Here is a 14363-nt window from a genome sequence, read left to right as displayed (position 1 = left end):
CATTACCTTGGACAGCACTTCATCATGTACGATGGTGTTGGTGGTGAGCAGCACGAGCACCGTCTGCAGCAGTTTGAGCTCCTCCAGGCCGTTCTCCATCAGCTGCCACAGCATGTTGATGATGTTTCCCGCCGCCGCCTTAAAATCAATACATGAACATAGACTGACACCTCAAACTCACACACACTAGGAAAAACTACAAATCTGAGACACGATAGTAGCAACTGCAAATTTATAAAAGACAACTGCTCATTTTGACTCAGCAGACATATATCATTTCTATAACAAAATAAAATCCTAAACCTAAGCAAGGGAACAACACACATTTGGGGACTGAACTGCATTTGTTCAGCTAATAACAAACCACTGCAGAATAAAATCCTTTTACTGCAGAATAAAACCCGTGTGGCCGCTTATTTCATCAAAATTCAGGAGTAATTCATTCAAACTATTCAGGAGTAATATTAATATTGTCCTGGAATTATTTAGGTAGAAATAAATGTGTAGTTTTTATGAATGTAGATTGTGTGAGCGTGTGTGTGTGTGTGTGTGTGTGTGTGTGTGTATATATATATATATTATATATATATATATATATATATATATATATATATACACACACACACACACACACACACACACACACACATATATATATATATATATATATATATATATATATATATATTGTATATGTATATAAATATGTATATATATATCTCTCTCTCTCTCTCTCTCTCTCTCTCTCTCTCTCTCTCTCTCTCTCTCTCTCTCTCTATATATATATATATATATATATATATACATATATATATATACACACGTGTGAATGTGTGTTCTTTCATGTGTTTAAATTTAATATAGTACACAAAAAGCATACATGTATATGTCTGTGTGTGTGCATGTATGCATGCATGGATGTATGGATGTATATATGTGTGTGTATATCAGTGTGTTTGTTTGTTTGTGTGTGTATGTGTGTGTGTGTGTGTGTGTGTGTGTGTGTGTGTGTGTTCTGACCTCAGACACCACCTCATGTGACATGAGTCTCTGTATGGCAGCGAGGCACAGCTGTGTGATTTTGGGCTCTTTGGTCCCGCAGCCCATGAGGAACGGCTGCACCACTTCAGAACTGTTCTCCTTCAGCGCTGCACGAACAAAAACAACACAACATCACACCCATCATCCACAAAAACACACATTTCATCATCAACACTACAGCAGCGGCGGATCTCACCTGCCAGGATGTCTGTGTTTCTGGCAGCGATGGTTTTGATCTTCACAATGCCGGACTCTGCAGCCTGCAGACAGACAAACTCATGTCAGACTCTTTAAGGGCAATAAAGTAAGATGATGCACTGTTATAAATGCATAAATCTATTCTAATAGATGCTCCATTCTAGTCAGGCATATTTACAACAACACACACATTATTTCAGACATTTTATTTTCACAAATGTTCTTCATTATTAAAACACTTAAAGATTATTAAAAGATTAATCGCATACAAAATAAAACTTTGTTTGACATAATAAATGCCTGTGTATATATAAATTGCGTTGGGGCGTTGGATGGCGGAGGGTTGTCATCACAGACGAATGTGAAGAGGGTTGGGCAGTCGCAGAAGAAAGTAAAAGTGAACAGTGGATGGGGGAGGAGGCGGTTGTGGGAGGGGGGGTTGGGGGGGTGTCGCTAAAATGAGGTGCCGGATCAGATGTCAGAGGTTGTGTTCCGGCACAAATTAAGCCCTGTATTTATTTATGTATCAGTTCTGTCTGGTTCTTTAATCTGATTGGCTGATAGCCGTACAATATTATGTAAATAACAGCACTCGTCCAGCCTCTTCACACCTGACCCTTGTGTATTACTCCGCCCACATACAGTGGCAAGCAGAGGACACTCTACATTGACAAATATTGCAGCTGTTGGACAACATAATGTACTTTTGAGGCTTTTTAGGCAAGGATGTAGTTGTTTAGACTTCAACTGTGCAGTTTATTTATAAGGATAGTGCATATTTTTAAATGTATAATTGCTGAGATTCAGTGCACCGGCGGCCATCAGCCTGTCTGAGCAGTTCAATTCAATTCAATTCATGTTTATTTATACAGCGCTTATACAATGCAGATTGTGTCAAAGCAGCTTCACATAGAAGTTCTAGTAAAGTCCAGATTGCAGAGTTAAAGTCCAGTTTAGTTCAGTTCAGTGTGGTTTAAATTTCACTGCTGAAGGTCCAAACACTGAAGAGCAAATCCAGCGATACGCAGCTCCACAAGTCCCAAACCAAGCAAGCCAGCGGTGAGGGAAAATAAAACTTTACCAATTGACAAAGGACAAAAAAAAAACTTGAGAGAAACCAGGCTCTGCTAGGCACGGCCATTTTTCCTCTAGCCAAACTTCCTGTGTGGAGCTGCAGTCTAGGTGACGAAGGCTGGAGAACGCTGGACGTCCATCATGGAGAACTGCAGGTGTGAGTAAGGTACCGGCAGTGTACAGGCTGGCCCACAGGGGTTATTCAGGAAACGGTCTCATGCTCTCCACTCCTCCATGACCACCAGAGCATCAGCTCAGGATACGGCCTGGTCTAGGATTATGGAGACCTTGGCATCATTTCTTCTCAGGTCTTGGATCGCATCAATGGAGCAGACCAAAGAAAGTGACGGTTAACGTTCCACCACAAGATGGCGACAGAGACCACACAAGTCCTTAGAGGGAAGAAAAGCTGAAAAGTCGATCTTTCTCTTTAGTGTGTTGTAGTGCTATATTTATACCATAGTAATCTGCTAGTGTTTACTTTGCTTTAGCTTTTTCAGGGTTAATTGTTGTGATCTGATTGCAACCGGGAAATCTCTGTAGACTGATGGCATTTCATGCTGTTCAGCCTTATAATCTTAAAATGTGAGCAAAATCAGCTGTTTTGTCATCACTTTAGACATTACGCTAGAGAATCACTCAAACTCGAGCTCTAAAGTGACATTGGTGAATGAGCAGCAGTTTCTGCTGTTCGGAAGTCAGCTGCAGATGTGAATGAATGGCGGAAGAAAGTAGTTCCTCTTACAGAAGGGTTTTGAGACTCTCCGTGTTTGATTTTCTGTTTTATATACACGTTTATGCCATTAACTGTTGTACAAACGCAATATCACACTCGTAGCACTGTGATATGACTGTATATCGATATATTTTTACTGACATTTCACAAACATAAAAATACAACTATACAAAGCTGTGTGTATGCCAAAACTAACTTTTATTTTGGAAAGAGGAAAAAATAAAGAAGACATATAAACCTAATACGCTTTTGTTCTGTCTAAATTAACACACACCAATCGAATCTGTTCTTCTTCCACATATATTCAGAGGAGCGTACTGCTTTACTGCTTACTAACTCCAGTCTCTGTGTTTAAACCAACCTGCGGCTCCTTCATTTTACAGGCCAGTTACTTACTGTTGCCAAGCAACGAGACCCAGGTCAAGAGGTCAAACGAGCTTCCTGCTGCTCAGATGAATCCTTTGAAGATGTGATGAAACGTAAACAGCCAAAGGTCAAAGGTCAAAGGCTGAATTTCACTCTGTTTTATTGTTAATAGCATGTGGATCTTATTTATAATCAGAAATCAGTCCGAAGAGCTCAGGATGGATAACAGAGTCTTACAGTAGCTGACTACAGTAGCTTACAGTAGCTGTTTAAGCAGGTCGCACAGCAGAAGCGCCGCTTGGCACCCCGACACGTCGCGCACATGACGGTTAAAAGTATCACACTCCAGACGCAGACATTCGCGTGATGTTTAAGATGAAACTAATCAGATGGAGCTCTGCGGCGTGGCAGAGAAATGAACAGTGTCCTGAGTCGTGGCTGGGTGCTTAATAAGTCACAGTAGAAGTGGCTCTGAGTGTAACGGCCCATTCACACGGGGCGTCAGGGTCAACGCTTCCCATGCACTTTGAATGGGTGACGTCAAGCGTTGCTGAACTGAATTGTGGGTCCGTCGGCGGCGCTTCAGTGGCGTTGCTCGCTGCAGAAGTTGGGACTTTCTCAACTTTTCAAGCGCCAACGGAAGCATCAGCCAATCAGATCGCTGTATGCAAATACACCAGCTCAGACAGTGGCTGATTGCTGACTAATTTCATTGGCTGACGCTGCTATGACGATCGCGTCAGCCCCAATGTCAGACACACCCTCTGACGCCCTGTGTGAATCAGGCGTAAGTCAGCTACTGAGTAAGTGTGTGTATGTGTGGTCGTATGTGTGTATGTGACTGTCTGTCTGTGTGTGTGTGTGTGTGTGTCTGCCTGTATATGTGTGTGTGGTTGTATGTTAGTGTGGTTGTATGTGTGTGTGTATCTGACTGTCTGTGTGTGTGTGTGTCTGCCTGTATATGTGTGTGTGGTTTTTATGCATGTTTGTGTGTCTCAGTCAGTCAATCTGTCTGTCTGTCTATCTGTGTGTGTGTGTGTGTGTGTGTGTGTATCTGACTGTCTGTGTGTGTGTGTGTGTGTGTGTGTGTGTGTGTGTGTGTGTGTGTGTGTGTATCTGACTGTCTGTGTATGTGTGTGTCTGCCAGTGGATGTGTGTATCTGACTGTCTGTGTATGTGTGTGTGCGTGTCTGCCTGTGGATGTGTGTGTCCGTATGTATGTGTCTGTCTGGTTGTTTGTGGTTGCAAATGTGTGTGTGTGTGTGTGTGCACATGTTTGTGTGCGTCTGTGTATGTGTGTGTCTGTGGTTGTGTGTGTGTGCTTGTGTAAATGTATGTGTCTGTGTGTGTCTGTCTGTCTGTGTATGTGTGTGTGTGTCTGCCTGTGTATGCGTGTATGTGTCTGTGTGTGTGTGTCTGCCTGTGTATGTGTGTCTGTCTGTGTGTGTTGTCAAAAGTGCTACACAAACCTGAATTGAATACAGTATGTGTGTGAGTTGAGTAAATAAGTGTCATTGAGTGTGTGTGTTTGTGTGTATGTGTGTGCGTATATGTGTGTGTTGTTGTCTTTATCAGCCCCTGGTTCTCCTGGAGGTCGACACACACTGATGATCAGATGTGACAAGGAGAAACAGAGAAAGGTCGTGATGGACTCTGTGTGTGTGTGTGCGCGTGTGTGTGTGTGTGTGTGTGTGTGTGTTTTCCTTCTGTTCTGGAGAAAAGAGTGATTGTGTTGGTAAACTATGGCGAGTGGATAGTGCCACTTCTCAGCCTCACATGGAGAAGGAGAAGGAGCAGTCGACCCTAACGTCGCCGCCTCAACGTGTCGAATTTTGAATAGGAGTGAATGGGAGGGCAGACGTCAAGGTAGCGGCGACGACACGGCGACGTCATTTAAAAACCATTTTAGGCGGCGACGTAGCGGCGACGCACATAAGAAAATTGCAGAAAAAATTGACGTGTATGATACGTCTTAACTAAGTACGCCGCCTCACATGACGTCTCCTAAGCATGACGTCTCCTAAGCACGCCGCCTCACACGACGTCTCCTAAGCACGACATCTCCTAAGTACACCGCCTCACACGACGTCTCCTAAGCACGCCGCCTCACATTGCGTGTCCAAATAAAGCTTTACTTTACCAAATAAAGCATTACTTAATGCCTGAAAACAATATCTATGTTCATATCATAGTTTATTAATCCAAAAAGTTGTGACTGATTATAAAAAACACCCAACTTCTCTTTAATGGCTGGTTTGTAAACAATGCAATACACCATTTAGTGTTAAATTAAATCATTAACAAAGTATGAAATTATTAAGCATATTATACGTGTGTTTTTACGTTATACGGTATTTGTAGTTTAAACTGCTTATAATGTCTATTCATGTAAAGTTAATGCTTAAATGATAAACTCTATTTGCTGATGCTTAATAGCTAATTAGTGTGTAGTAATTATTATAAAGTGTTACCAAATTAGTAGCCTATTAAATTGCAGGAATATTTTATAACACATGATAATGAAGAAACATAATATAATAGGGCCAGTTAAGCCAGGCTAATGGTTTAGCTGCATTGGATATATGTGAAGGTCAATTTCATGTTCTTAGCCACCTGAGATCGCTGTATACATAAATTATACACGAGCAAATTATGTCTTGAAATGGCTTATTATGTGTCAACAAATGAGTGTCTACACTCATTAAAGGATCATTTTCTAGTCTACTTTAAGGCTTTGTTATGCAGCTTTCAAGGCAAGACAAGTTTATTTTAATAATACAACTTTAAAAATAGTCATTTAAAGTGCTTTACATAAACAAGAGTAGCCTAAAAGAAGCAAGTAAAAAACATAAAAACGACAAAAATATATAAATTATTAAAAACAGACTAAATTGTGTTCCATTTGAATGTATCACTTTCAGAATGATACAGAAATCTGCATTCTGACCATGAGAATTCAAAGTAAAAAGGCAAAATAAATTTTTTTAAGTGTTGTAATATTACAATGCATTGTTGTTAATTGGTGTATATCAAGATGTAGGCTAATTTCAATATAAACAGTAATCAACAATTTATTACTGCATTCATGCGGGCAGCTTCAACTAATATGTTATTCTATTGTTTAGTCTTATAATTTATGGTTTAAATATAAAATGCAATATACAATTTGTAGAATATTTTAAAATATATTTAAAATGACAGGTATTTTGATAATATCATGTGTATTATTATGTGAATTATTGTTTTTGTTGTAATTATTATGCAGTTGTAATTATTATGCAGTATGACTAATTTCTACACTTTTGTATTATCAAAACTCGCATCAAGTCAAGTATTAGACAAGTGATGTTGTCCTTCCCAGCTTAGTGTATTTAAATGAAAAAGAGGAGGACCTCCAGGAGTACAATGTATGTGTCTAAAAACATTTCAGATGTTTATGGTTTTCATAAGGCATTTAAAATGTTTGTATTTGTTTAAAACAAAAATACAGCTCAAACACTCATTTGTTATATACCTGTTTTTATACTATACCAAAGAATTAATAGTGTCATGTATATTTTAGTCCAATACATTTTTTTACAACATCCTGTTCATTATTTCATTTAAGGTTTCTTTACGTGTGAGAAAGAGATTGCAAAGAAAATTGCTGTCTGGAGGGATAAATTTAACGATAGACTTGTAAGATTTGTAAGTCATGGCTGGCTTGGTAAATCTGGTTAGAACCTGTACATTTTTTGACTCACAAGGCTTAGAACCTCACTGATTAAAAACATGAGACACAAATACCATTGCTAAACACACTGCATTGACTGGATCATTGTGTTTTTTATTTTGAGACTAAATTTACAGTTTTTTTTTAAACAATACACAAAGTGCTGTCAAATTTTGTTTAATATGTGATTAATATCGTAAAAGAAAGTTTGCGCAGATCTGTGCAAACAAATCTATAAATGTTATACAGATTTGTTTAACAAATAATCTATACAATTTTTTTTTTATTTATGGAACACATGAATATAATGTTTTTTACCAACAAAAACAATTGAGCTTTTTTTTTTCAGAATAAATATATTACATTTATTGGCTAATTTTCTTTTAACAGTAGTTTCCATTACTTGCTCCACAGCCTTTGCATTCCTTTTTTTTTACACAATACATTTGATGAACACACAAATAAAAAAAAAAATCACAATATCTAATGATATTCAGCGTGGCACAAGTATCATTTTCATAGTTTGTGTGGCTCTGTATACCAAATGCATTTAAGTCAATAGTATCTGGATGCAGCCTTGATGATGCAAGCTGAGATTGCATCGTCTCAGTGATGCAATGTCAGACACAATGTACTCAATGGAGCTAGTGACATCAATGTGAGGGGTAGGGTTAGAGGTGGGGTTAAGTGAGCCCATTAAAAAGCATTGGATGCATCTCTAACGTTAAAAAAGACTGTTTACCGGTAGTCTTCTTCCCCGGGCTGTCGCCAGGAAGATGTAGACACTAGTCGCAGACAGATTTATGTGGGCAAATGAAACTTTTTACAAAGCATAGCTATACGACCAAAGAAAATGCATAGACTAATGCATAGTCTAAAATCATATGAAATTTGACTAAAACTAGACAAAAGTAGCCTAAAACGATTCAGATGACTAAATAAGTAATGTTTTGTCTTCTATAAGGCTAAACTAAATCAAAATATAAAATAACATAGTCAAAATATAACACATCCTGTGCTGAAGACGCACATTGATTAGTGAACAAGTATAATACAGTATTATTTATCATTTATGCATTATAATATTATGAACTAGGGCTGCAGCTCAGAAACAGTTATATTTACCATAATTTAAGATTTTTCATTCATTTAAAGTTTTTATGTATAGTGTTAGAGCCATAAAGAGCACTAGAGATTTGTCTTTTTATTTTTGTAATATTTTTCTGTAATATTTTATATTTGTATTGGGATACAAAGTTAGTGCTATTTGATACAGTATTTAATATTATTATTTGTGATATTGTGATATGTGCATGACGTTTATGTGTTCAGTAATGCTATACGTCATATGTATGCGTATGCATCCGGGAAAAAAGGATCAGAAAGAAGGAAGGGGCTTGATGATAGACAGTCTTTTGACCGTTCTAAAACCATATTTATTTTGAAGCTTGATAAAGTGTACATAGTTCTTTTGTTTGTATTTTAATTATTGTTGTTCTCGACAAACAAAAAAGTAAACTGTTGTATTGCAAGTTTTTGGTTTTGCGCGTCAAATCCTTTGTGCCGAGCCCCTATGGAAATGGTGAAGAACTTGAAGAATTAGATCGCCATTACATATAGTGCTTTTCACAATAATTTACGTCACATAAACATATAGCCTAGTGCTTCTAAAAATGCTGTCTGTGTATGATACAACCATGTGTGTGTGTATATATAGCCTTTGTGTGTATCTTGTCCACAAAGTCCGTTTTTTAGGCATCACCTCTCAGGTCCTCATAGGGTTGGCATTATCCCGGCTTGGATCAAGTGGCACTCCGCGATCTCTACAGGCCTTCGGATGGGTATCTCATGGAGGAATAGCTGTTAATTTTTTTGTTTGAACAGGAGATATGTCAATGTGACATGTATCCCTTATACAATTAACTCATGTGATGCATTATATGCTTTACTGATAAATAAGTCCTTATAATCTAGTGTCCAACGTGAATCTTTTCATGTGGAAATGAGAATTGATTTACAAAAAATAATCAGAGCATTTCTCAGCAACAAATTTGAGCATTTTATGGTTTTGGGCCTATATATTTTTTTAAATATGCAAAAGGCTATACCCCCTATTGAACTTCTTTTAAGGGCCAAGTATTTTCGCACATTTCACGGTCAGAATGACTCAAGAAATCAACATAAACATAACATAAAGGAATTATACATCTCAGAATAATATAATGATAACTTGTTCGAGCTAAACTTAAAACCACGTTTATAGTGATGGTGAATTATATGAAATAATAAATATAAATTGGTAGTAAAACAACAACCTAAGGTTACTTTATTATTTGGCGTCACATGACACGTATGTCGGGAAATGCTTATTACACGTTTGTTGAGGCGACGTCAGTGTCAGACGTGTTTGAGGCGGTGTGCTTATCACACGTTTGATGGGGCGACGTCAGTCTCAGATGTGTATGAGGCGACGTGCTTATCACACGTTTGTTTAGGCGACGTCAGTCTCAGATGTGTATGAGGCGACGTGCTTATCACACGACTGCTGAGGCGACGTAACCCTCTCAGACGTAAAAGTACACGACTGTCTCCTTCGTTCGGTTATCCGTGGCACTATCCACTCGCCATAGTAAACAGCAGGGCTCGGCACCGACACACACACCCTCTCTCTCACACACACAGACGTTTGCTCAGAATAAACACTTGCGTTATTTAGTGTCGTCAGTCTCCTATTAAACTGTGTGTTCATATTTTGAATGACTTTTTTTTTTACTTTATATTTAATATTTGTTATATTTTTCGTTATTTTCGACAGGTTTTACTTTTAATTTATCTAAAAAAGTTTTAGGGGCATCATGGTGGCTCAGTGGTTAGCACTGTGACCACACAGCAAGAAAGTCACTGGTTCAAGTCCCAGCTGACTCAGTTGGCATTTCTGTGTGGAGTTTGCATGTTCTCCCCATGTTGGCGTGGGTTTCCTCCGGGTGCTCCGGTTTCCCTCACAGTCCAAACACATGCGCTATAGGCAAGGCAAGTTTATTTCTATAGCACAGTTCATACACAGTGGCAATTCAAAGTGTTTCACATAAACAATAGCTAAAGAGACAAGTATAAATAAAATAAAAACAAATAATATAAAAACAGCGTGAAGGCAGGTTTTCTATACTCCAAAACACCGGTGTATCATATTTTCTCATTTTACTCTCGGACTTCCCTATTCTGATGATGAGAATGCTAATGAGCTGGTTCTCCCCGCCCACCGTTTTTCAAGGCCACGCCCACGTAATTCAAGCCTTTCTAAAGCAATGAGTCACACACAATGTCATTATAAAGTTCGCTCGCGTGTAAACCCGCACACACACACACACGTTAACTTTGTACTGTTTTTGCACGGCAAATGTGACAGGATACACGTTAATGTCCACTGCTGTATGGATATCCATTAAGTTAATGTACAAAATAAACCTGATTTAACGTCTACAAGCCGGGTTTGAAGCGTCCTCTTCCATAATTGTATTGACACTACGTGGCTGTGGTGATGAATTACGTAGCGATTTTACTGTCCTTACGTTTTGTAAAACTCGTTCTTGATCACATTTGATGATGACTGATGATCACAGAGAGCTGAACAGATCTTTTATTCTCAGTTGCTTTGCGCACGTCCTATCTTGTGGATATTATTATACGCGTTACTGCGGAGACATGTTGTACGCATCTGTCAATCAATTCAGTGGGCGGGGAAACTGCACTCCTACGTCACGTTGCGGTCGGCCTCAAAATGGGATTTGGATCCTATTTTAACATCAGGAAATTGTTACGTTCGCTTGCAGAATGTATCCTCTAATGCCGTTCGTACCTGTAACACACGCATGAAACGACACACCCACATACAAACAAAAGCACACACATATTCAAAATATATGTGTGTGCGTTTGTTTGTATGTGGGTGTGTCGTTTTATGCGCTGGTCGGCGTAGCGTTTAAAAGCCGAGCCCAAACTGCAATGGCGATCTCTCTCTCTCTCTATCTCTTTCCATCTCTCGCTCCCTCTCTCGCCCCCTCGCTTACTCTTTCCGTGGGTCTCTGTGAGGACAGTCTCTCTTGCGAGGGCTAGTCTGAGAGAATGTGTTTTGCTTGTGTATAATTCTCTTGTCTAAAGTTTTGAGATCTGAAAGTGCAATGTGTTTGCTTGTGAACTTGTCCAGTTAACTGATGTATTTGAGTGATACCTCGGAGAGATTGTAGGAGTGAGTAAGTCGCGCGATATACATATACAACAACGAGATTTATCTTTTGTATTAGTTCATTAGGCTCAGGAGAATGTGCTGCTTTGTGTATGTTAGAGTAGAGTAGTTAGAGTAGTTTAGTTAAGACGTTTTGTACGTTGAAGATGTTTCTTTTCATGCTTTTCTTTTCATATTTAGTTTAGTTTGTTGAACACAGTTACTGAGTTTTGTTATATTTATTTCTTTGATTTAAGCACATCTAACTACTTCCTCCCCCACCCAGGTAATCATTTATTTATTGTAAATATTTTCCTTTCACTGTATATTATATTTTCACTGGTTTCACTGGAAGTATGGCCAATAAACAATTGCAGTGATATTTGGTTCTTCAGTCGTTTCTTTCTCCCTCCATTTGTTACACACACACACTCAACTATTATATATTATGTCAAATACCCTTAGTTTAATATTAACATCTAAAAGGACGTAACAAAATTAAAAAAAAAGAGACTTAGTGTTACTATTACTCCAATATGACTGTGGACACGCTATACTACACACAGTTCTGTCCAAATAGCTTACAAAATAATATTTTAATCATAGGAGCCCTTTAAGAAACATTTGGAACAGCACTGTTTTTGGAACAGTAGCTTTTATAGTACAGTAGCTGGAGATATTGCTGCCCTAAAAAAACTAATGAGGAAAAAAGGAACGATTAACAGAAAGTTTTCTGAAACCTGAAAACGGTTATTGTCCCACGCCTAGTGGCGACCTCTAATAATCAAGATAGATTTAAGCTGAAGGAAAATGAATGAATGAATGAATGAGTGAATGAAGAAAAAGTTTTAGCTTATTTAGTTGCTTGTATATCAACACTACAGCACATTTAATTTAGACAGTTTTTATAAAATGCATCGTATAATTTGAATTAATTTTATGTTGTTACACTTGTTAGTATTTTTTGGCATTTGTATTATTGTCTTAACTGAAAGTGAAACCATCTATCTATCTATCTATCTATCTATCTATCTATCTATCTATCTATCTATCTATCTATCTATCTATCTATCTATCTATCTATCTATCTATCTATCTATCTATCTATCTATCTATCTATCTATCTGTCTGTCTGTCTGTCTGTCTGTCTGTCTGTCTGTCTATCTGTCTGTCTGTCTGTCTGTCTGTCTGTCTGTCTGTCTGTCTGTCTGTCTGTCTATCTATCTAAAAGGAATATGTGCCTTTTAGATAGATAGATGGTTTCACTTTCATTTGATTTATAGTGGGGAAAATAAGTATTGAACATGTCACCATTTTCCTCAGAAAGCAAATTTTACCCAGATGTTGGTAACAACCAAAGAAATTCATAAATGGAAAGAAACCAAATCTAATTAGTTTACAAATAAAGTTCTGCATAATAAACTGAAATGACGCAGAGAAAAAGTATTGAAAGCATGAGGGAAGGTGTAGAAAGGCAGTAAAAGCCCAGACAGCAGCTGAAATCTCTCAGTAGTTCTTCAGCAACCCTCAGCCCTTCCTCAGTGTAAATGAATGTTCGCAGCTTCAGTCAAACATCTACATTAGCAGGAGGATGAAAATCAAACCATTTCAGCAAGACACTGATCCAAAACACAGCCAAGGAGACTCTCAGATGCTTTCAGAGAAAGAAAATCAAGCTGTAGAATGGTCCAGCCCATCACCTGATCCGAATCCAATAGAAAATATTCCCAGGAAAAAAACATGACAATGTGTTCAATACTTATTTTCCCTGCTGTATTTTAAGGCTCTTGTAGAGAAAAAAAAGATTAATTCATTTATTTTTATGTAATAATAAAACTAGTATTTTTTTCTACAAGAGCCGTAGTATAATTGCTTTAAATCCACTGTTTTAAAAATATGAATTTCGTATTTATTATATAAAATATTAGAGATGCTCTGATCGACCGGCTGGAGATCAGTCTCGGCCGATAATCACACGATTCGATCAGTACTCGCCTTTCTGGTCAATCTCATGAACCGATCGCAAGTGTTGTTTATAACCCGGGTTATACATCCACATCGCTACAACACGTAAACATGAGCAACGTTTCCAAATTGCATTGTCAGTCATTTTTCTTCCTGTTTTATCAATTTTTTTTTTTTGGTAACGCTGCTTCTGACCATTACATGTATGGAACATACTTAATTTATTCTCTTGGGTAAGGCGAGATCTCATACATCGAGGAAAAATGTGCTTATGCAATGGCAAAGTTATTTAAAGCTTGAAGCATCAGAATCGGTACTCAGTATCGGCTGCAAAAGTCCTGATCAGAGCATCCCTATAAAATATAAACACATCAAGAGCAACAGACCTCATAATACGACACAATATAAAAAGTCAAGAGATTCAGACTCTCAGAAAAGCATCAAACACATAAACAAGAGTGATTTAAACAGCTCGATTCATTGATCAGCTCAGACACGTGGAGTACAGTCAGCGTTTTATGACCTCCATCTGTCTGACAGCTGCTGTATGACACTTTGAACACACCGTAACGCTGACATAATGCCTTTCTCACACACTGATTTAAGGTGTGTTTAATGCTGCAATATTACTACAGTAAAACACATATACTACACCAAGCTAACCTGCCTTTCTGTGCTGCATCTTAATACTATTGTAAATAAGGAGGACACGCGTTAGCCATTTTCTATCTAATATTAAACGTATACTTTGATTTTACATATAATAAAAATTACATGTATATATATTTAATAAGACATTTGTTCATGAATTACAACATGCCATGTTTTCTGACATGTTTTTACTCATTTTTACACCGGTCCAATGTTTTTACTTCAGAATAAATAGGAAAAATATGTATGGTGGAATAACCCTGATTCTCAAGACACACACACACATGCACGCACGCACGCATACACACATACAGTTGAAGTCAGAATTATTAGCCTGCCTTCAACGGTAATTATTAGATTTTTTTTTTCTTTTTTAAATATTTCCCGAATGATGTTGA

The 14363-nt window shown here is 37.8% G+C and overlaps 1 protein-coding gene across 1 annotated transcript in view; it reads right to left on the bottom strand.

Annotated features, from left to right (window-relative positions):
- mon2 (MON2 homolog, regulator of endosome-to-Golgi trafficking) overlaps window positions 1-14363 on the bottom strand; it is a 58310-nt gene that overhangs the window by 40485 nt on the left and 3462 nt on the right. The window contains 3 exon segments of the mRNA XM_056452120.1: window positions 7-138; window positions 1021-1148; window positions 1238-1301. Coding sequence (XP_056308095.1) covers window positions 7-138; window positions 1021-1148; window positions 1238-1301 — 324 coding nt within the window.

Source organism: Danio aesculapii, chromosome 25 (assembly GCF_903798145.1).
Source record: "Danio aesculapii chromosome 25, fDanAes4.1, whole genome shotgun sequence".
NCBI classification, from domain to species: Eukaryota; Metazoa; Chordata; class Actinopteri; order Cypriniformes; family Danionidae; genus Danio; species Danio aesculapii.
Note: the sequence above shows the minus strand (reverse complement) of the source record. Positions and strands in the feature narration are given on the sequence as shown.